Below are 23,911 nucleotides of genomic sequence, written 5' to 3' on the forward strand. Positions count from 1 at the left end.
TTGATTACGTCAGCATTCGAAAGAGGGCGCGCGCGTCTTTTGACAACGTTGGCGGATGTCGGTCACTTTGATTTCCGCTGTACGTTTTACTTCCGTCCTACGATGTCTCGCACAGGTCTCGACGAATCTCGTTTACGGCCGTTGCTTTGACATATGGACTGATATATTACAGAGCATATTTCAAACACTCATAACTTGCTATAGCAGCGACAAAATAGCGATCAAAATTGCATTCCGATATTTAATAAAATGAGATAAATAGAATTTTGATAATAAAAAATTGCCTTCAGTTCTCCTTTAAATGTTCATAGCAGAGTGGGGGGGGGGGGGGGAATGTGATCTTCGTGACTTTGGTCGTCTTTCAGAATCTGCTGGCCACAGAATGGTGCGAAAAACAAAAAACATCTTCTGAGCAGCAGTTCTGTGGGTGGAAATCCTTTATTGAGGAGAATAGCCAGACTGGTTCGAGCTGCTAGAAAGTCTACTGTATCTCAAATAAACACTCTTTCCAATCATGTTGAACAGAAAAGCATAAGACGCATCAAAACACAACACATCTAACCTGAAGGCAGTCAGACTACAAGTTCCACTCCTGTCAGCTAAGAATGGGAACCTGAGGCCACAATGAGTATAGGCTCACAGAAACTGGAGAGATGAAGACTGAAATAAGCCCAGACAAGTATTCCGAGACGCTTTCCTTCTTATCACAGTTGCAATGAGTGTTTATTTGAGTTGACTGGATGTTTTTTGTTGTTCGCACCACTCTCTCTGTGTACATTCTACATACGATTGTACCCTGCTATTCCATTTACACCACTCGCCGCTGCCACTTCCATTAAGGCGCAGGATGATCACTCACCTTGAAGGACTGCACAAACGTCCAAAGCAGGATGCGGATGGTGTAACCCTGCCGGAGGAGCTTGATGAGACGGGCAGCTCGGAAGAGCCTCAGGAAGCTCAGGTTTAGCAGACGATCCTGCGGGTTTACACATGCCTTCGTTTCATCGTCCCTTCCTTCATTTACTCATTTAGCATATGCCTGTCTAGAGGTATTAATCAACCCAAATGGCTCGTAGACTCTTTTGCAAAACGTTAGGGCTCAGTGAGTGCCGACATACCCTGACACATTAACCATCAGCGAAACAGGTAATCATAAAGACGAGAAGACGTGCCACTCACCGTGGTCTATAAATGGGGTTCATTTATCATGGTAGCCAAGATGGAGTGAAGACAATGGACAAGAAAGAGAGGGAGGTGATAAACGAGGCAAGAAAGTCAGAGAAAAACAGGGAAACATGAACAGCCGTCACAAACAGAGAAAGTTACAATACAAACATTAACATTAGTAACACTTCAACACAGTGGCATGGAGATTAAAACACACAGTACAGTACTACTCTTTATTTCAGCACTTTCGTTCCATCCCTTTCTCTTTCACCTATCTTTCTCCTCAATCCTGACGGTTCACCTACATTAATCTCAGTGACCAGGATATCTGTAATGCTCCCCAGCACTGTCACGAAATCGAACACATTCCACGCATCCTTCAGGTAGTTCTGTAAAGACAAGGTTTAACTTCATCACTCACTCACAACCCTAAGACTTTGGCTATTCATCACTCTCATTCTAGATTTTGGGAAATCACAGCTTACCAAAGGCCCGAAAGCAATGATCTTCAGAACACACTCCAGTGAAAAAAGGGCTGTAAAGACGATGTTGAGATACTTCAGCATTGCTTCATAGGCACCTGGAGCATCGTAGTACTATCGGGTCAGAAAAAGCAGAAAAACAAAAGCAACTGTCTCAAGAAAACCTTGTTTCCATAAAACCGAATCAATCACCACGCGCCTTCGGACTTGTCCTATGAAAAGTACAAGAAAAGTGAGAAGAAAACAAGAACCGCAAACCTTCATCATGAGGACCACGGTGTTGAGGGCGATCATGATCATGATTGAGTACTCGAAAGGTGGAGAAACGACAAACTTCCACATCCGGTACTGAAAAGACTGCTGGTTCTGGGGCATGTAGCGTGTCAGCGGTTTGGCGTTGATGGCAAAGTCGATACAGGCTCTCTGAAAAAAGGAGCCATTAGTGACCATCATCCTTCAGTTTTCACTTAAAGCTGTGAATTCTAATGCGGAATTTCATAAAAGGACACTTAGAACTTTGCTCTCTTAAAGGTGCAGTATGTAATTTATTAAAGTGTTTCTAAACCTGTAATATTCATGACATTTCAAAGATACTCTAAAAGAAGCATTATTCACAATATTGCCATGCAACGTATCTGCCGAGTTTTTTCATTTCAGTCTTCTGTGTTTAGTTTTTCTGACCCAGAAATGAGCCCTTACCTGCTCTCGTTAATCTATTAAGTTAATAATTTTGGCTTTATAAAAAAAAAAAATGAAGATGATTGTTTTATTCAAACGATAAAGAATATGTTATTAGCTTTGATGCAGAACTAGCTATTAGTCATGTAATGATTTACTCAAAATTCAATTAGAATTAATTTGCAATATTGGGTTCACGATTTGATTTTCCCACAATTTGGTTTTTGAAAAAAAAAAAAACATTAAATGCAGAAAATTTTATTACCGAAAACATTCAACATTTATTTTCCTATTCTTTATCAAGTTATTCCTTTTGTTAAATTTAACTAAAAACCTTTTGTTTAATTTTCTTAATAAACAACAATAATTATTTACATAAAATATAACAGCCTGTGAACGAAAATTGATATTTTTTATTTATATTTGTATTCATTTTATTAAAAGTTAATAACAAATTTTCTTAATAAACTTTTATGAGCATATTCCCTACATCTCTTTTCTTTAGCTTTCAGCAGTCTGTAAAAAGAGAGCTCCATCCATTATCTGTGGTCGCATATCCTGTGCAGGGTCACGTGCAAGCTGGAGCCGTATTAGCGCTGTATTACTTCTGCCTACGGTGAAGTCATGCGTATTCCTGTGTATTCATGTGTCATGTATGTTCCCAATATTGGGAACATACATGACTTCACTGTAGGCAGAAGTAACACAGCGCTAATACAGCCCTCTGCTATCTAGACAATGCAATTACAGTTTGGAAAAAAAAAAAAAAAGATTACGCAGCTTGATAATAAGTACGATTCATCTTCATTAATTTGAATCACGATTTATCATTACACGATAAGAGTATATCGTTACATGCCTACTAGCGATGCACAAAAACCCATAGTATATTAACTACCAGGATTCAGACTTAAGTGTTACTGTAATTATGACATTATTTATAATAGTAACCAAATAATATGCTACAAGATAAACTGATAACTGAAGAATAAGCAATTACTTTAAGGTATGAAAGCAAATTAAAAAGGGTTAAAATTAGTAATTAGAAACAGTAAAATTAATAATTAGATGCGGCATGACGCACAAGCCCCCTCAAAGTTCATTATTTTCATAGAACAACACAGTATCATTTACATATTAATGAATGACACATCGTGGATTTTAGCAGTTTATAGTTATATGTAGTGCTTTGGAACATTATAGCTGCAATAAACAGTTACTCACCAACCTCTCTCTCTCTCTCTCTCTCTGAGTATCAGAGAGAGAGAAACAGAGAGAGAGAGAGGTGGGAGAGAGAAAGTATCAGAGAGAGTGAGAATCAGAGAGAGAGAGAGAGTGAGTAGAGAGATAGAGGTGGGAGAGAGTATCAGAGAGAGAGAGAGAGAGAGAGAGAGAGAGAGAGAGAGAGAGAGGTGGGAGAGAGAGAGAGAATCAGAGAGCTGCAGTAATAATTCTCTCTCTCTCTCTCTTTCTGATACTCTCTCTCCCTCCCTCTCTCCCACCCACCCACCTCTCTCTCTCTCTCCCATCTCTCTCTCTCTCTCTCTCCCACCCACCTCTCTCTTTCTCTCTCTGATACACTCTCTCCCACCCACCTCTCTCTCTCTCCCACCCACCTCTCTCTTTCTCTCTCTGATACACTCTCTCCCACCCACCTCTCTCTCTCTCCCCACCTCTCTCTCTCTGATACTCTCTCCCCACCTCATTCTCTCTCCCACCTATCTCCCACCCACCTCTCTCTCTCACCCACCTCTCTCTCTCTCTCTCTCTCTCTCTCTCTCACCCACCTCTCTCTCTCTCTCACCCACCTCTCTCTCTCTGATACACTCTCTCCCACCCACCTCTCTCTCTCCCACCCACCTCTCTCTCTACTTCTCTCTCTCTGATACTCTCTCCCATCCACCTCTCTCTTTCTCTTTCTCTCTCCCCCTCTCCCCCACCTCTCTCTCTGATACACTCTCTCTCTCTCTCTCTCTCTCTCTCTCTCTCTCAAAACACCGCCTGTCATTTTACAGAGAAACAGGAAAGCATAATGTCCTTTGTCCTGAAGACTTTCCTAAGCTGGGAAACTTTGTTATAAAGCACTTCGAACCGAGACTCCTTCCATGAATATTAAATAAATGTTCTGAATTATCATCTCATTGTTCTTTAATATATAAAAACGTTTTTCTTGTTGTTAAATTGCGGTTATAAATTATGCTGCAAAATAAAAGAAACTGGGATGTGCTTTTATTGGAAAATGTATTCCTTTGGCCATCCATCACATCCCACTGTGTGAACTAGTCTGCATTCATCCTTACTGTAAATCAAGCCCTGGCTACAGATGGCGAGATATGCAGGGGGAGGACATGGACGGTGTGACACTGCTGCCTCTGCAGGCCGACTCTTCATGTACAACCGAGTCTCCAAGAAGAAGAGATAGAGTCGTCTCATTGTGCTTTTCTTCTACTGCACTAAGCAAATACAGTACGTGTTGTGTCTGTGATCCAGGCTGCAGAATCAATCCTGTCCTTGGTTTAGTCCTGTACCTGCATCTGATAGCATGACTGACTTCACATCAAAAGACCACAATGCACCAGTGAGCGTGACAAATTACTGCAGCTCTCCAGCTCCACTGTGGATAACTGTGTGCACAAAAATGTTCAAACTAGATGCAGAAATATTCGCTCCTGCTTTAACGACGCTGATTAACACCTTCAACTCTCAGGAGCTGTCTGCTCGTGGGTCACCTGAGGAGAGAATTACATTCCCCACTCTCATAATTAGCTTTTCTATTTACTGTATGATTGAACAATACTGAATAATATAAAAGGACTGTATAATAAGCTGGGACTTTAAGAATTTAAGTGTAGGAAATGTCAGCTCCTCAAGTATCAGTGTTTTGGCATTAGCTTAAATTATGACATTTGGCTTTTTGATTAAAAAAAAAAGGTTAATTCTAATAATACTAGTTGGTTAATTTAATGCTTAGGGAATTGCATAGTACATAACGCAGCACTACAGTGATCACTGTTATTTTGTTCAGTGCTAATCACAATATTTATCATCTCATCTCATTATCTGTAGCCGCTTTATCCTTCTACAGGGTCGCAGGCAAGCTGGAGCCTATCCCAGCTGACTACGGGGGAAAGGCGGGGTACACCCTGGACAAGTCGCCAGGTCATCACAGGGCTGACACATAGACACAGACAACCATTCACACTCACATTCACACCTACGGTCAATTTAGAGTCACCAGTTAACCTAACCTGCATGTCTTTGGACTGTGGGGGAAACCGGAGCACCCGGAGGAAACCCACGCGGACACGGGGAGAACATGCAAACTCCACACAGAAAGGCCCTCGCCGGCCCCGGGGCTCGAACCCAGGACCTTCTTGCTGTGAGGCGACAGCGCTAACCACTACACCACCGTGCCGCCCACAATATTTATATTTATTACAATTAGCTAGTTTAGAGAATGAAACACTTTATTTACTACATCTTATCATTTTAATGCATGGATGCAAGTTTTCCGGCATGTGCCGGAAGCTCCGGTTTTTTCGGTTCTGAAAAAGTCATTTTTCCAAATCATGTAAATCTGTTGAGATTTTCGGGGGGGGATAGGGGTGGCCCTCTCACTGTCTCACTCTCAGCGTATTACCGGGTTACCGCGGTACAGTCTCTGCACGAGACAAATCTTTTCATCTCGTCTTCGCCACAAACCTCATTCAATTTATACGCCGCTCACCGACGAGTGGTCCTGACTAGCCCGTTGTTTCACGGTGTTCTCATCTCATCTCATTATCTCTAGCCGCTTTATCCTGTTCTACAGGGTCACAGGCAAGCTGGAGCCTATCCCAGCTGACTACGGGCGAAAGGCGGGGTACACCCTGGACAAGTCGCCAGGTCATCACAGGGCTGACACATAGACACAGACAACCATTCACACTCACATTCACACCTACGCTCAATTTAGAGTCACCAGTTAACCTAACCTGCATGTCTTTGGACTGTGGGGGAAACCGGAGCACCCGGAGGAAACCCACGCGGACACGGGGAGAACATGCAAACTCCGCACAGAAAGGCCCTCGTCGGCCACTGGGCTCGAACCCAGGACCTTCTTGCTGTGAGGCGACAGCGCTAACCACTACACCACCGTGCCGCCCCTCACGGTGTTATACATGTGTGATATCATGTTTCACGCACGTAGCACGTTGTTCGACCAAATCAACACAGCTATTCCCATGAGTCGCCGTTTCTTTTGGTGCAAGTTAGAACGGTGCTTTTGATTGGCTCACTGTTAACTGCCGTCCAATGAAACTTCAGCTTTTATAATAAGCTTTATTTCGCTTCCCTCCCTTGCGACAGATCCATGTGCTTTGCTTTTGGTTGCTGATCAAAATATGTCAAAATGAAGTTTTTATCGGAAGGCTCCAATACAAAAGAATTAGAAAAGACGTCTAGAAATAAATGGAGATGGGAATGGTTAAGCGAGTGTGACAAAAACGGTGAGAAATGGGGAATACGGCTGAGAAAACCGGACGTCCCGGGAGTTGCATATTGTGACTGCTGTTCAAAGACTATCAAGTACGGCTCCAGCGGGAAGAAGCGACTTAAAAGTCACGCCAATGAGACTGATCACTTTTCTGATTTTTGTGCTATGTAGTAATAAGTGAATTCAAAACATTTATTGGTGATTTAAATTGTCATCTGATATTGTGTGATGTGCAAATGCAATGTGCTTTCTTCTAGAATTGAAATTATTCATCACAAGTATCTGCTTTTATAAACGTTTTTTTTTTTTACATTTGATTACCTTTCAATTATTAAATAAAAGTAAGGTAGGTCTTGAAATAAGTTTGTTAGCTTTTTTATCATCTTTTCTAATTTGTAGTCAGTAATGGATTATAAAATATAGATATTTTTGTATATGGAAAAAGCTGAATCTTGTTATTTGCTAAAATCCAGGCGTTTCGGAGGACATCAAGACATGTGGCCCCTTATTTTAACTCAAGCTGTGTATATATTGTAAAAAAAGGTATCACAGTAAAAGCATATTAAAAATGGTTGTTTCAGCATTTAAATTAGTAGTTGCTAGATGTTCTGAAATATCAAGCCGTGTACTTGAAATATTGTTATTTCAGATGAATTGATGAAATGTATTAAATATTTGATGTGAATATGCAAATCATATAACTATTAATATTATAAATGTTTGCATGAGATTGCATGAGAGACAACAATTTTAATGAGTAATTTAATTTTTTTTCGAGCCCTAAGGGGGGCTCACCCCCCCCGCATGGCTGCGCCATACACGTCTGACCTTGTCAGACTTTTCAGGTTTTTGAAAATTTAATACTTGCACCCATGTTAATGTATTGTGAACTCGAAAGAGTTGAAGCCAAAGGTTCACTGGTTGGCTAGTGACCTTGAAAAATCAATAGACTTTCCATTAATTTATACATTTTATAATAAAATACCTAACTCATGGGGTGGTCATGATAAAGACTGAAGAGGTTAAAACTTTAAGGAGAACTTTTAAATAAAATAAGGATTCAATGACGATGATGATTATGGCTATTACTATTATTATTATGAGATATTTAAATAATATTGGCTAGCTTTTTTTCATGGTATATCACAGGGCTTTTCAAAGTGTGGGGCGCGCCTCCCCTAGGGGGCGCCAGAGTTCTTCGGGGGGGGCGCAACGTGAGGAAAAATAAACCAGAATAAGTTACTATTGCGTACATTTAGCAAACTTCAGCTAGCCTTTACCAGAGACAAAATGGATCGATTTTTAGTACCTAAAGCTACACTGAGTGAGGAGACAGAGTCTGGGCCAAGCAAAAAAAAAAGAAGGAAGTATGACCACGATTATTTAAAGTTTGGATTTTCATGGACTGGATCTGAAGATGCTCCACTGCCACAGTGTGTTGTCTGCCAAGAGGTGCTAGCTAACGATGCTATGAGATGTTTAAAATGTGTAAAACAAGATGTTTAAAAAAAAAAAAGCATAGATGTTTAAAATGTGTAAAAAAAAAAAAAAAAGGATGTTTTAAAAAGCACAGATGTTTAAAATGTGTAAAAAAGAGGTTTTAAAAAAGCACAAATGTTTAAAATGTGTAAAAAAAGAGGTTTTAAAAAGCACAGATGTTTAAAATGTGTAAAAAAGATGTTTTAAAAAAGCACAGATATTTAAAATGTGTAAAAAAAGAGGTTTTAAAAAAGCACAGATGTTTAAAATGTGTAAAAAAGAGGTTTTAAAAAGCACAGATGTTTAAAATGTGTAAAAAAGAGGTTTTAAAAAGCAGATGTTTTAAAATGTGTAAAAAAGGGGTTTTAAAAAGCACAGATGTTTTAAAATGTGTAAAAAAAAAGAGGTTTTAAAAAGCACAGATGTTTAAAATGTGTAAAATGTGTAAAAAAGAGGTTTTAAAAAGCAGATGTTTAAAATGTGTAAAAAAGAGGTTTTAAAAAGCAAAGATGTTTAAAATGTGTAAAAAAGAGGTTTTAAAAAGCACAGATGTTTAAAATGTGTAAAAAAGAGGTTTTAAAAAGCAAAGATGTTTAAAATGTGTAAAAAAAGAGGTTTTAAAAAGCACAGATGTTTAAAATGTGTAAAAAAAGAGGTTTTAAAAAGCAAAGATGTTTAAAATGTGTAAAAAAGAGGTTTTAAAAAGCACAGATGTTTTAAAATGTGTAAAAACAAATGTTTTAATAAAGCTCATATGTTTTAAATGTGTAAAAAAAGATTTTTCAAAAAGCACAGATGTTTAAAATGTGTAAAAGAAAAAAATAAAAGTGTACAACAACCATTTTTTAAAAATACGAATGGAACATTAAGTATAGCAACAACAAAAATTGTAAGGGGGGGCGCTGTTGTTTATTCGCTCTCTGAGGAGGGGCTGACTCTCCCACACTTTGAAAACCCCTGGTATATCAGATATATTCCATTCAGCTAGCATGATATTGAACTCGTCTTCGATTCGTTTCAACAGCCAATATTATTATTATTATTATTATTATTATACATTCCTTTCGGGTGTCCGGCGCGTCTTTCTCTTTCAAAATTTTCCATATTTAACAAAGCAAATCTGGTGGCCAAGTTTGTTTACAAACTAGCGCGGAAGTTTTACGTCTCCGACATGTGATATCATGTTGTCTTGACAACCATGCAATATCGTAAACCATATTCAACACTCATTCTCCACTGGGTAGAGCGACGTAATACATGTAGGATAAGCGATATGCTAACAATATTGCATGCTATCAAACCAAATTAACAAAACCCGCTAGAAGGGAATAGAACACGTTTTTATTCCATCGACAAAGTGTCCTGTATGTGTAATAAAGTGTGATATTGTCATTGTTGTGGTAAATTTGAACAAGTTTGGCAGGCACTTATTGACCCGTTTTCAATTTTTCACAGTCATGAAGATTTATACAGTACTGGTGCAAAAGTCTTCGGTACATGCAAAGAAATGCTGGAGACCAAATATGGCTTAAAAGTAATTAAATGAAATGTTTCAACATTAAAAAAAGCTATAAACAGTAAGCAGTAAGCCATAATAAATGAAACAAAGTCAATATTTGGTGTGAGACGACCCTTTGGTTAAAAACAATAGTAGTCTGAGGTCCAATGAGTGCAGTTTTATATGGAAGGAAATGAGATGTAGGTTTTACTGAGCATCTTCCAGAACCAGCCACAGTTCTTCTGGACACTTTGTCACACTCGCTTCTTCATTTTGCACCAAAACCCAGCAGCCTTCATTATGTTTTCTTTTTTATTCTGATACAAACTCAGATACAAACTTTTTTTTCCCTGTAACGTTTAATTTTGTGCTGGAAAACGAACGTTTGGACTCTAAAATGTTTTTTGCAATGTTTTGACTTGATAATGTAGAAATCAATAACAAAATAGAAATCTATAACAAAGTCTGTATGAAAAAAACAATAGGGTGCCGAAGACTTTTGCACAGTACTGTAGATCCTGGCTTTTTTTTAAATAAGTGTCAAAGTGTTGAGATCCTGAAATTCCTGCAGTTGTACCGTAATAACTTCTTGGGCATTAAAATCATATGAATCCATTTATTATTGCAGAGAGGTTATTGTAATGGTTTAATATTACATGTTCATTGATAATTTAACTCAACAGAAAATGTGATTTTGTTTCATGCTATATACTATATATTCTTTCAAACAGGGCGGCACGGTGGTGTAGTGGTTAGCGCTGTCGCCTCACAGCAAGAAGGTCCTGGTTCGAGCCCCGTGGCCGGCGAGGGCCTTTCTGTGCGGAGTTTGCATGTTCTCCCCGTGTCCGCGTGGGTTTCCTCCGGGTGCTCCGGTTTCCCCCACAGTCCAAAGACATGCAGGTTAGGTTAACTGGTGACTCTAAATTGACCGTAGGTGTGAATGTGAGTGTGAATGGTTGTCTGTGTCTATGTGTCAGCCCTGTGATGACCTGGCGACTTGTCCAGGGTGTACCCCGCCTTTCGCCCGTAGTCAGCTGGGATAGGCTCCAGCTTGCCTGCGACCCTGTAGAACAGGATAAAGCGGCTAGAGATAATGAGATGAGATGAAATTCTTTCAAACAAGGTTAATGAGCCTCGTTTATCAATCTTTTAGTTGTGTGTAAATGTTTGTGTAAACCAAACCAAGCTAACATTTTGATTAGTTTTATTTGTTTTAATTTATGAGATTGTATTGGCTCGCTTTCTTTATATTTTCATATTTAATTCACGCTGCTTCTTTTTTCGACTGCTCCCGTTAGGGGTCGCCACAGAGGATCTCATCTCATCTCATTATCTCTAGCCGCTTTATCCTGTTCTACAGGGTTGCAGCTGACTACCTATCCCAGCTGACTACGGGCGAAAGGCGGGGTACACCCTGGACAAGTCGCCAGGTCATCACAGGGCCGACACATAGACACAGACAACCATTCACACTCACATTCACACCTACGGTCAATTTAGAGTCACCAGTTAACCTAACCTGCATGTCTTTGGACTGTGGGGGAAACCGGAGCACCCGGAGGAAACCCACGCGGACACGGGGAGAACATGCAAACTCTGCACAGAAAGGCCCTCGCCGGCCACGGGGCTCGAACCCGGACCTTCTTGCTGTGAGGCGACAGCGCTAACCACTACACCACCGTGCCGCCCCCCACAGAGGACCTGTTCCGCATATTAGATTTGGCATAGGTTTTACACCGGACGCCCTTCCTGACGCAACCCTCCCCAGTCTATCCAGGCTTGGGACCAGCACTAAGCATGCACTGGCTTGTGTAACCCCAGTGGCTGGGTATTTACCTAATCTGCATGTCTTTGAAATGGAGGAAACTGGAGCACCTGGAGGAAACCCACGCAGACATGGGGAGAACATGTAAACTCCACACAGAAAGGTCCCTGTTGGCCGTGAGGTTAGAACCTGGAAATGTCTTGCTATGAGGTGACAAGTGCTAACCACTACACCACCATGCAGCCATAATATTTCATTCACGCCAATAATAAAAAAAAAAGACTGATTTCAAAAATTTTCTAAACTTAGGATTCTTAGCTAAATTGAAATGCGTACATAGTTTCCATGTGATTGAAATGAGTTACACGAACACAATTTGTTTTCATACAGTGCTCAGCGTGAATGAGTCCACCCCCTTTGAAAAGTGACATTTTAAACAATATCTCAATGAATAGGCGGCACGGTGGTGTAGTGGTTAGCGCTGTCGACTCACAGCAAGAAGGTCCGGGTTCGAGCCCCGTGGCCGGCGAGGGCCTTTCTGTGCGGAGTTTGCATGTTCTCCCTGTGTCCGCGTGGGTTTCCTCCGGGTGCTCCGGTTTCCCCCACAGCCCAAAGACATGCAGGTTAGGTTAACTGGTGACTCTAAATTGACCGTAGGTGTGAATGTGAGTGTGAATGGTTGTCTGTGTCTATGTGTCAGCCCTGTGATGACCTGGCGACTTGTCCAGGGTGTACCCCGCCTCTCGCCCGTAGTCAGCTGGGATAGGCTCCAGCTTGCCTGCGACCCTGTAGAACAGGATAAAGCGGCTACAGATAATGAGATGAGATGAGTAATCCATGCAAATTATATGATTTGAAGTTTAAATTAATTAGCCTCCTTATGCATTAAAAAAATGACACACACTCGCGAACATGGGTAGGGCACGAACGTTTTTTTCTGTATGTCCAGGATTTTCCTGTAAACACTCATACAAATGACTTATGAATAAATCAGTTCATATCAAGTTTGATAAATGAGGCCCACTGTTCGACAATTTTGTGATTGGTCAAAGTGATTAAACAGTTCTTACCTCATTTTTTTCCAAACTACACTCGGACAAGGCTTTATCTCCCTGCTCCTGGAACGTGATAATAATCAAGGCCACAAAGATGTTGACAAAAAAGAAAGGGAAGACAACAAAGTAGACCACGTAGAAGATGGACATCTCGATACGGTAGCCAGGACTGGGACCCTGGTCCTCAAAGGTGGCGTCCACAGAGTGCTTCAGAACCCTGAGAGGACAAACATGCCGAGATTAAAGTGCATAATCTGGACCAATTGTGTTTTTTTTTATATGAAAGTATGTCCCTTTGCACACTCATCCAGAAGGGTAATTTTGCACAAGGCCATCTGTCTACAGCAGAAAAAAAATAAAATAACAAAACACGTCTGGAAAAATCCCAACGGAGTCTGGAGCCAGATTCGTGACGTCACCTGCGGAAGCGCCAGCAGGCTGCGCGAGCTTTGCACGGTTTCAGTGCACAGCCTGTGTAGACCAAGCGCTCCCATTTCTCTCTCATTGTCCGGTCTTTTGGAAAACGATGAGTACTAATCCCATCATGATTGGTGTTGCTACACCCTCCTACGCTACATCTGTTAACCATTTTAATAATTACGCGATAACGTTGAAGAAATTTGCAGAAAACCACCAGGTCGTTTTCTCATAAACAAACCAGCGCTGACGTAGGATTCAGAAGGAGGCGTCCCGCACGCAACGTCACGAAAATTAATGTTTGCCGGGAAATCCAAATGGCAAGTTTTTTCAGAGGCGGACCAATTCGCCTCAAATGGCTCGATTTCAACTGAATTTTTCTGGTATTGCGCAAGGTAAAAAAAAAAATTGTGCAAAATGTGACAGATATTTGACCAAAATTTAATATAAAACAGGAGAATTACATTGATCTTGCTCCTGAATTTACCCGTGATATGCACTTTAATACGAACTACAATGTCAGGAAAAACATCTTTTGTCATTTTTACGCACAGCCTTAATGTAAAACTTGCGCTTTTATTATTCCTGAGCCAAATGCAGAGCTCTCGGACGTGTTAATAGGCATGAGATTAATTAACGACATTAATCTCATGCCTATTAACATTATGTCATCAGCACTTCTACTACAGTAATAAAAGTGCAGCAAAGCTTCAGATCTGAGCAGCATGGCGTATTTTAATTAATTCTTCGCTTCACCTATAAACTAACCGGTTCATCATTTTTGCATCATTGCATCAGTGAAATATTTAATAACTTACTTCATTTCGTGATTTTATCAAGAAATGAGGGCAGAAAGGGAACGAGGACATGGGTGAAACTGCATTGGTGACCTGGTCTGGAGTCAGTCCTGTGAACTTCACTTCAAACTTAAATAAGCTATAAATCATGTACCGTAGAATTAAGCGGCTCATGAGACACATCCTCAGTCAGCTCTCTCTCTCTCTCTCTCTCTCTCTCTCTCTCTCTGTGTGTGTGTGTGTGTGTGTGTGTGTGTATAGAGCTGAAGCTGCCTGAGGAAAGCTGTGTCTACTGTAGCTGCTCTCTAAAACATCTCACACAGCTTTGAACGGAGATCAGTGGAAACCATAGTTGAGACAGAAAGGCCAAAAGTGATATCTAAAGTGGAGTGAGGCTTTTATGGGCTTTTAACCCTGAGGAAAAAAAAAATATATGCAAAAAGCATAAATGTGCATAAATAAGAAATAAGTGCACAAGAAATGCAAAGAAGAAATAATTTAACATGACTAGCACAGAGCCTTGCTTTGTAGGATTTTGGGGAAAAAAATAACTAGCAAAAGTGTGAAAGTCATTTACACTACCAGACAATAGTTTTCAGTTTCTTGGGTTTTATTCCAGTTTGATCATTCAGAGCGCTCATCGATACTCATGTTATAGCACTCGAAACCAGTCTCAAGGCCACGTTCTGAAGGTCTCGGTCTCATCTCAGAATCGACTGCATTTTTACTCTGGGTCATTCCATGCCAAATCAACAAATATCTGACAAATTTATGCTCGACCATCTCAGATTTCAATGAAATTTGCTCCAAACTATACTGAGAGAGTGTATTTAACTTACAATTTCTGTTGTATGTTAGTTTATGGCAGTCAGAATCTTTCTTTAGTCCAATTCCTATAGAACAGGCAGGAAGTTCAGCCATTTCTAGATGTCGAAGAACAAACTCATTTATACTGATCTCAAATTGAAAGCAACTACAATTAAATTCCCTAGTCAACTATTCAAAATATCCAATCCTTGCAAAGAAACACATTCGGTTAATAACATTGGTAAATTTTCTCAGTGCTCTGTATTACAATGTATTTAATATAATCCAAGCAATATAATGTTATCTGAACAAGTATGCAGTTTACAGACTCTAAGGCCCTGTCCACACGGCAACGGATTCAGGTGACTCCGATACAATTGCTTATCGTTTCGGCCTGGCGTCCACACGGCACCAGCGTTTTGGGTGCCCAAAACGCAATCTTTTTGAGAATGGGTTCCAGAGTGGAAAGATCTGGCAACGTTGCCGTTGTGAAGTCGTCTGGATGAGCAGAACAGATTTGTTTACGATGATGTCACAACCACATGACTGTGAGTGCTTCACGCCGGGTAGAAGTGTAACGAACTCGATGCGAGTTGTCAACAAATCCTATAACTTGGTTCATGAAACGCGCTTACAAAATATTTTCACTGTGAATATTCATTGTGTAATGGTGCAAAGTGAGAGAGAGAGAGACTCTGCCCTTAGGGCAGAGTCAATCCCGCCAGCAAAAATAGGGAAAAAAAGGAGCGATCTCACCTCTTCATATGTTGGTTTAAGTCCTAAAATACATTCCTCAAAAAGGGCGTAGAAGAGCAAATTAATCCATCAACGTGTAGCATTCAATTTATTCCGGACCATTAAAGACGCCGCCTTCCGCGTAGAATCATACGTCATCCTCGCCGCCATATTGGATAGGTCAAAGCGGAGAATAAAGATTCATGTGCTGCGTTTAACTGTACCAACAGGTTTACCGTCCAAACGAGATCACATGGGATTACCTTTCACAGGTGAGAAACAACAAATTAATCCATCAACGTGTAGCATTCAATTTATTCTGGACCATTAAAGACGCTGCCTTCTGCGTATAATCATACGTCATCCTCGCCGCCATATTGGATAGGTCAAAGCGGAGAATAAAGATTAGCTGCGTTTAACTGTACCAACAGGTTTGCCGTCCAAACGAGATCACATGGGATTACCTTTCACAGGTGAGACTGGAAAAATACTTTTCATTGTATTTGGTCATTATAACGTAATTTTACGAACAGATTTTTCTGACTTTGTGGCTAATATGAAGTCTCGCGCATAATAGTTTATGCGCATGCGTCCTTACTTCTTCTATTGTTCTGGTGTCTCCAAAGGGACTGTCTTACGGCGCCCCTAGAGGTGTGGCATGTGTATTGCATCGTTTTCAGCAAGCGTTGCGTTGCCATATGGACCTGATATTTTACTGATCGTTGCCCATTTGGACGCGATATATTTTTAAATAACATCTCGTTGCCGTTGTCGTGTGGATGTAGCCTAAAACTATAAGATATGAGCCACCTGTTCTGGTATCAAAGGTCACCTATTGTGCTGTGTTGATATTGATAAGGCTGGCTGTTGACTGGTACACAATAGCTGGGCATTGATTGCTAATGTTACACAGTCTTAGATTAAAATCAATTTACAAATAATTAATACTGAGCATTAATTGAAATTTTATTTAAAATTGAGGAAGAAACATGTCTCCTAACTTACTTGAGCCTTATTGAAGCATTTATTAACCCTCAAATATCAGTTATATGAAAATATATCAAAAATTCAAATTTGGTGAAAATGGATTTTTTAAACCCCTGTAGTTTAAAAATACTTGAGAGATACAGAACAAAAATTTGGAAATATAAAATATGGGTCTCGGGGATTACTGAAAAAAATGTACAAGTTCCTAACTGCTATCCCACATTGGATTTCTTGCTACTGAAAATGGCATGTTTTAGAAATCAGCGAATTTCAAAACCCTATTACAGACAAACTAGGAATAGTGGAGACTTGGTAAAACTGAAATTAGTAGATATTTCTGTGTAGATTTGAATAACATTCTTAGTTTAAGCATTACTGCCACAGGCAAGCTTCCAGAATGAGTTAAACATGCAAATTTGTCTTTTTAATTTCCTTGTTAAAATCACCATCTAATATACAATGACCATTGAAATTCTAAGTTGAAGCTTGTAGTACAAGACATTGAGTCTCTCTGTGCAAAATTTTAGGTTTCTATCTTGCATAATAAAGATTATATTGCACTTTGAAATATGTATGTTTTGAGCAAAAAACAAAAAAATAAAAAAAATCAAATGCCTGTATCTCTGAAACTATTGGTGATAGGAAGCTCAAGTTTTGGGGATTAACTTCTTTTAATAGTATCTCTGAGCCCTCCAAATTTCATTGAAATCTGAGATGGTCGAGCATAACCTCTTGTTGATTTGGCATGGAATGACCCCTCTGTCATATTTCAGACACAGAGATTTTATTTTCCCCACTACTGCAGGAATTTCACTAAATTCCCTGTGCATTGTCTGATTTATTTGTTAACATCGTCACTGCGATTGGATGTAAAACTTCCTGCTTCAAATGCAACCAATAATGTGACTCGTTGCTAAGTTGAAATTTTTCTTCCTGTTAAAGGAGAACTGAAGGCAAATTTTTGCATTATCAAAATTCAATTTCTCTCATTTTATTAAATATCGGAACGCATTTTTGATGGCTATTTTGTCGCTGCTATAGCAAGTTATGAGTGTTTGAAATATGCTCTGTAATATATCAGTCCATATGTCAAAGCAACAGCCGTAAACGAGATTCGTTGAGACCTGTGCGAGACATCGTAGGACGGAAGTAAAACGTACAGCGGAAATCAAAGTGACAGACATCTGCCAACGTTGTCAAAAGACGCGCGCGCCCTCTTTCGAATGCTGATGTAATCAAGCCGGAAGTTTTGTTTGTTTTGATAGCAATCAGGAAAGTTTGAAAAAAGCAGGCAGTAATCGTCATTTAAACTCGTTTTTGTGCAATATTTCGTTTGGAAAACAGTTTTCAAAATGGCGGCACTGACACCTGGCTGACACTTGACGTTTCGAAGTCTCGCACAAGTCTTGCGAAGATCGCGCGGATAAGCGACGCCTACCGTGGACCAAACGAACTAAATTCAACACGGCTAAAAACCGAATAGGCCGATAAGTATCATATTTAAAGTGCCATTCCACCATTGGATGTATTCTTTGGCATAAAATACAATATATTTTGACAACATATATAAATGGTATCACTAGATAGAGAAATCTTTTAGCTTCAAAATGATATATCAAACATAATTTTTTGACAACGACAAGTATATTAATTTTGCGACCAAAGTCACCTACCCTTTTAATTTCCGCGCGTGATGTCATCGGCAGGTTCCCCTTCTTGTGTACCACGTGACGTGTGACGTGGCACATATTATCAGCAATGGCGGATAGAACGCGATAAAAATAATACCAATAAATCTAGCTAACTGAAAGATTAACTCAAAATTTTTTGCAATTTTTTTGGCCCCCATATACGAGGAGAAATGACTCTCTCACTTTGGGGGTTTCCTGGTCTAAAAATAGACCGACACGTGGTACACAAGAAGGGGAACCTGCCGATGACATCACGTTTCACTACCGCGCGGAAATTAAAAGGGTAGGTGACTTTGGCCGCAAAATTAATATACTTGTCGTTGTCAAAAAATTATGTTTGATATATCATTTTGAAGCTAAAAGATTTCTCTGTCTAGTCATCTCATCTCATCTCATTATCTCTAGCCACTTTATCCTTCTACAGGGTCGCAGGCAAGCTGGAGCCTATCCCAGCTGACTACGGGCGAAAGGCGGGGTACACCCTGGACAAGTCGCCAGGTCATCACAGGGCTGACACATAGACACAGACAACCATTCACACTCACATTCACACCTACGGTCAATTTAGAGTCACCAGTTAACCTAACCTGCATGTCTTTGGACTGTGGGGGAAACCGGAGCACCCGGAGGAAACCCACGCGGACACGGGGAGAACATGCAAACTCCACACAGAAGGGCCCTCGCCGGCCACGGGGCTCGAACCCAGGACCTTCTTGCTGTGAGGCGACAGCGCTACCCAGTACACCACCGTGCCGCCCCCTGTCTAGTCATGTTGTCATAAAATATATTGTATTTTATGCCAAAGAATACATCCAATGGTGGAATGGCACTTTAATTGCAATTAGTTGCCAATACGAGTCATGATATAAGGTTACTAAAACCGAATATGTAATTGAACAACACGCTAATTAAGAAATAAAGCAAGTTTAAAAATGACTTCAGTTCTCTTTTAACAACTGTCCCCCCTCCCCCACCCCCTTCACACACACACACTGGTCTGGTCCTGGTCTTGACTCGGTCTCGCCCTTGGTCTTGACTTGATTTCAACCCCTCAAAGTCTTGCCCTGTGTCCAAAATCACTCACTACTCACTATATAGTGGACTATATAGCGTGTTTGCCATTTTGTAGTGCTGTCTGAATGTATAGTCAGAATTATTACACTCTATATAGTGGACTCGTAGTATTCCACAATGTATCATGAAAAGTAATGTACACAACCGATGGTCACTAACCAAGCAGTATATACCATCATGCATTGCGGTCGCGCTGAAAGAAATACGGCAGACAACAGAGAGGAGCACCGGGTGCAGCAACGAAAATGGCAATAATAGTGCACAGGGTGTTTAAAAAATTTCTGATATTATTTGAGATGTAAATATCCCAGAAACTATACCGTCTCCGCAAATGAAACTGAACAGACTTAATGTTGAGCAATATAAGATTTAATCCTCAAAATCTGAATGAGAAATTCAAAAGGTATGTAGATTCCATTAATGATTTCACAAATTTTCAATATGCGTGCCTAACCCTAACCCAGCCTTCTCATTGCACTTTTTGTGCCGTGTCCAAATCTGCATTGCAGATGGTGCATTTTTAGAGAATTCTTTCATAAATGCACGCTGCAGTCTTGTTCGACTGTGTTCAAGCGTACCCTAACACACAAAACGCCTTTTCTTTTCCAGTGAATGCCATTTCTATACTTAAAATGCTAAAAACAAAAAACATTAAACATAGAATTTTGACCTGTTTCCACACATGCTGTTAAAATTTGAGGTCAATTGAACGAGAATTGGCGAAGTTATTAGATTGTGAAATGATATCAAATTTTTCCAAACACCCTGTAGTGTGTTGGGGTGAACGGACGGACGGAGGAAGAAACACATTATAAACGGACATACAAGTACAATTAAAAATAGTAAGAAAATAGAAAATAAGCTAAAATAGAATAAGACAGATAAAATACAAGAATAAAAGTTACAGTGCAGAGCGAGGAATTAATCAAAAGCCTCAAATTTGAATCAATAAAAGGCAGCGGCAAAGAAGAAAGAGTATTCAGCCTTGACTTAAAAGAACTGAAAGATGCAGCAGACACAAAGTACTTTGTATTGATTAATGTGGGAAATACGCTCAGTATAATATGGATTTATCACAAAAATACATGCATTTATTTATTATTTTGAAACCCACCAGCCGGCTGATCTGGCACATTTTAATTGTGCGACAGTAAATGACGTAAATAACGGCGTGGCGTAGTAGTGTCCGAAAGTGTTTTTTCATTTTACCAACGAGCTCATTATATAGTCCTCTATATAGAATTCCCAGGATAGTAGTGAATGAGTGAGTGATTTCGGACACAGCTTGGGTCTTGTCTTGGTCTTGATACTCTTTGGTCTCGTTCATGATTTGGTCTTGGTTTAGGTGGTTTTGACGGCAATATTACTCAACACTAAGTAACTCTAATTTCATTACCGAAATGATTCTGGAGAGAATGTTGGTGGAGGTATCCAGTTATTTAGCACAAGAGTCTTTTAGCACTAATCCAAAGTCTTTTAGCACAAGTTCCAAAGTCTTTTAGCACAAGTTCTAAAGTATTTTAGCACTAATCCAAAGTCTTTTAGCACTAATCCAAATTCTTTTAGCACAAGTTCTAAAGTATTTTAGCACTAATCCAAAGTCATTTAGCACAAGTTCCAAAGTCTTTTAGCACTAATCCAAAGTCTTTTAGCACAAGTTCCAAAGTCTTTTTACACTAATCCAAAGTCTTTTAGCGCAAGTTCTAAAGTCTTTTAGCACAAGTTCCAAAGTCTTTTAGCACAAGTTCCAAAGTATTTTAGCACAAGTCTTTTAGCACTAATCCAAAGTCTTTTAGCACTAATCCAAAGTCTTTTAGCGCAAGTTCTAAAGTCTTTTAGCACTAATCCAAAGTCTTTTAGCGCAAGTTCTAAAGTCTTTTAGCACAAGTTCCAAAGTCTTTTAGCACAAGTTCCAAAGTCTTTTAGCACAAGTCTTTTAGCACTAATCCAAAGTCTTTTAGCACTAATCCAAAGTCTTTTAGCGCAAGTTCTAAAGTCTTTTAGCACTAATCCAAAGTCTTTTAGCACTAATCCAAAGTCTTTTAGCACTAATCCAAAGTCTTTTAGCACAAGTTCTAAAGTCTTTTAGCACAAATCCAAAGTCTTTTAGCACAAGTTCTGAAGTCTTTTAGCACTAATCCAAAGTCTTTTAGCGCAAGTTCTGAAGTCTTTTACCACTAATCCAAAGTCTTTTAGCACTAATCCAAAGTCTTTTAGCACTAATCCAAAATCTTTTAGCACAAGTTCCAAAGTCTTTTAGCACTAATCCAAAGTCTTTTAGCGCAAGTTCTAAAGTCTTTTAGCACTAATCCAAAGTCTTTTAGCGCAAGTTCTAAAGTCTTTTAGCACAAGTTCCAAAGTCTTTTAGCACAAGTTCCAAAGTCTTTTAGCACAAGTCTTTTAGCACTAATCCAAAGTCTTTTAGCACTAATCCAAAGTCTTTTAGCGCAAGTTCTAAAGTCTTTTAGCACTAATCCAAAGTCTTTTAGCACTAATCCAAAGTCTTTTAGCACTAATCCAAAGTCTTTTAGCACAAGTTCTAAAGTCTTTTAGCACAAATCCAAAGTCTTTTAGCACAAGTTCTGAAGTCTTTTAGCACTAATCCAAAGTCTTTTAGCGCAAGTTCTGAAGTCTTTTACCACTAATCCAAAGTCTTTTAGCACTAATCCAAAGTCTTTTAGCACTAATCCAAAATCTTTTAGCACAAGTTCCAAAGTCTTTTAGCACTAATCCAAAGTCTTTTAGCACTAATCCAAAGTCTTTTAGCACTAATCCAAAGTCTTTTAGCACAAGTCTTTTAGCACAAGTTCTAAAGTCTTTTAGCACTAATCCAAAGTCTTTTAGCACTAATCTAAAGTCTTTTAGCACAAGTTCCAAAGTCTTTTAGCACTAAAGTCTTTTAGCACTAATCCAAAGTCTTTTAGCACTAATCCAAAGTCTTTTAGCACAAGTCTTTTAGCACTAATCCAAAGTCTTTTAGCACTAATCCAAAGTCTTTTAGCACAAGTTCTAAAGTCTTTTAGCACTAATCCAAAGTCTTTTAGCATTAGTCTAAAGTCTTTTAGCACTAATCCAAAGTCTTTTAGCATGAAAGTCTTTTAGCACTAATCTAAAGTCTTTTAGCACAAGTCTTTTAGCACAAGTTCTAAAGTCTTTTAGCACTAATCCAAAGTCTTTTAGCACTAAAGTCTTTTAGCACTAATCCAAAGTCTTTTAGCACTAATCTAAAGTCTTTTAGCACTAATCCAAAGTCTTTTAGCACTAAAGTCTTTTAGCACTAATCTAAAGTCTTTTAGCACTAATCCAAAGTCTTTTAGCACAAGTCTTTTAGCACTAATCCAAAGTCTTTTAGCACTAATCCAAAGTCTTTTAGCACTAACCTAAAGTCTTTTAGCACAAGTTCCAAAGTCTTTTAGCACTAATCCAATGTCTTTTACCACTAATCCAAAGTCTTTTAGCACTAATCCAAAGTCTTTTAGCACTAATCCAATGTCTTTTACCACTAATCTAAAGACTTTTAGCACTAATCCAAAGTATTTTAGCACTAATCCAAAGTCTTTTAGCACTAATCCAAAGTCTTTTAGCACTAACCTAAAGTCTTTTAGCACAAGTTCCAAAGTCTTTTAGCACTAATCCAATGTCTTTTACCACTAATCTAAAGACTTTTAGCACTAATCCAAAGTCTTTTAGCACTAATCCAGTCTTTTAGCACTAACCCAAAGTCTTTTAGCACAAGTTCCAAAGTCTTTTAGCACAAGTTCCAAAGTCTTTTAGCACTAATCCAAAGTCTTTTAGCACTAATCCAAAGTCTTTTAGCACTAATCCAAAATCTTTTAGCACAAGTTCCAAAGTCTTTTAGCACTAATCCAATGTCTTTTACCACTAATCTAAAGACTTTTAGCACTAATCCAAAGTATTTTAGCACTAATCCAAAGTCTTTTAGCACTAATCCAAAGTCTTTTAGCACAAGTTCCAAAGTCTTTTAGCACTAATCCAAAGTCTTTTAGCACTAATCCAAAGTCTTTTAGCACTAATCCAAAGTCTTTTAGCACAAGTCTTTTAGCACAAGTTCCAAAGTCTTTTAGCACTAATCCAAAGTCTTTTAGCACTAATCTAAAGTCTTTTAGCACTAATCCAAAGTCTTTTAGCACAAGTCTTTTAGCACAAGTTCTAAAGTCTTTTAGCACTAATCTAAAGTCTTTTAGCACAAGTTCTAAAGTCTTTTAGCACTAATCCAAAGTCTTTTAGCACTAATCCAAAGTCTTTTAGCACAAGTTCTAAAGTCTTTTAGCACTAATCCAAAGTCTTTTAGCATTAGTCTAAAGTCTTTTAGCACTAATCCAAAGTCTTTTAGCATGAAAGTCTTTTAGCACTAATCCAAAATCTTTTAGCACTAATCTAAAGTCTTTTAGCACAAGTCTTTTAGCACAAGTTCTAAAGTCTTTTAGCACTAATCCAAAGTCTTTTAGCACTAAAGTCTTTTAGCACTAATCCAAAGTCTTTTAGCACTAATCCAAAGTCTTTTAGCACTAATCCAAAGTCTTTTAGCACTAATCCAAAGTCTTTTAGCGCAAGTTCTGAAGTCTTTTACCACTAATCCAAAGTCTTTTAGCACTAATCCAAAGTCTTTTAGCACTAATCCAAAATCTTTTAGCACAAGTTCCAAAGTCTTTTAGCACTAATCCAAAGTCTTTTAGCACTAATCCAAAGTCTTTTAGCACTAATCCAAAGTCTTTTAGCACAAGTCTTTTAGCACAAGTTCTAAAGTCTTTTAGCACTAATCCAAAGTCTTTTAGCACTAATCT

The 23,911-nt window shown here is 39.1% G+C and overlaps 1 protein-coding gene across 1 annotated transcript in view; it reads right to left on the reverse strand.

Annotated features, from left to right (window-relative positions):
- Positions 1 to 23,911, reverse strand: part of cacna1ba (calcium channel, voltage-dependent, N type, alpha 1B subunit, a) — a 380,512-nt gene that overhangs the window by 75,292 nt on the left and 281,309 nt on the right. Inside the window, exons 29-33 of the mRNA XM_060907396.1 lie at positions 12,614 to 12,815; positions 1,908 to 2,072; positions 1,653 to 1,763; positions 1,473 to 1,556; positions 860 to 976 (exon numbers count right to left, since the gene is read on the reverse strand). Of these exons, the coding sequence (XP_060763379.1) occupies positions 860 to 976; positions 1,473 to 1,556; positions 1,653 to 1,763; positions 1,908 to 2,072; positions 12,614 to 12,815 (679 nt within the window). The remainder of the gene's footprint in view (positions 1 to 859; positions 977 to 1,472; positions 1,557 to 1,652; positions 1,764 to 1,907; positions 2,073 to 12,613; positions 12,816 to 23,911) is intronic.

The sequence above is a fragment of the Neoarius graeffei genome, chromosome 24, assembly GCF_027579695.1.
Source record: "Neoarius graeffei isolate fNeoGra1 chromosome 24, fNeoGra1.pri, whole genome shotgun sequence".
NCBI classification, from domain to species: Eukaryota; Metazoa; Chordata; class Actinopteri; order Siluriformes; family Ariidae; genus Neoarius; species Neoarius graeffei.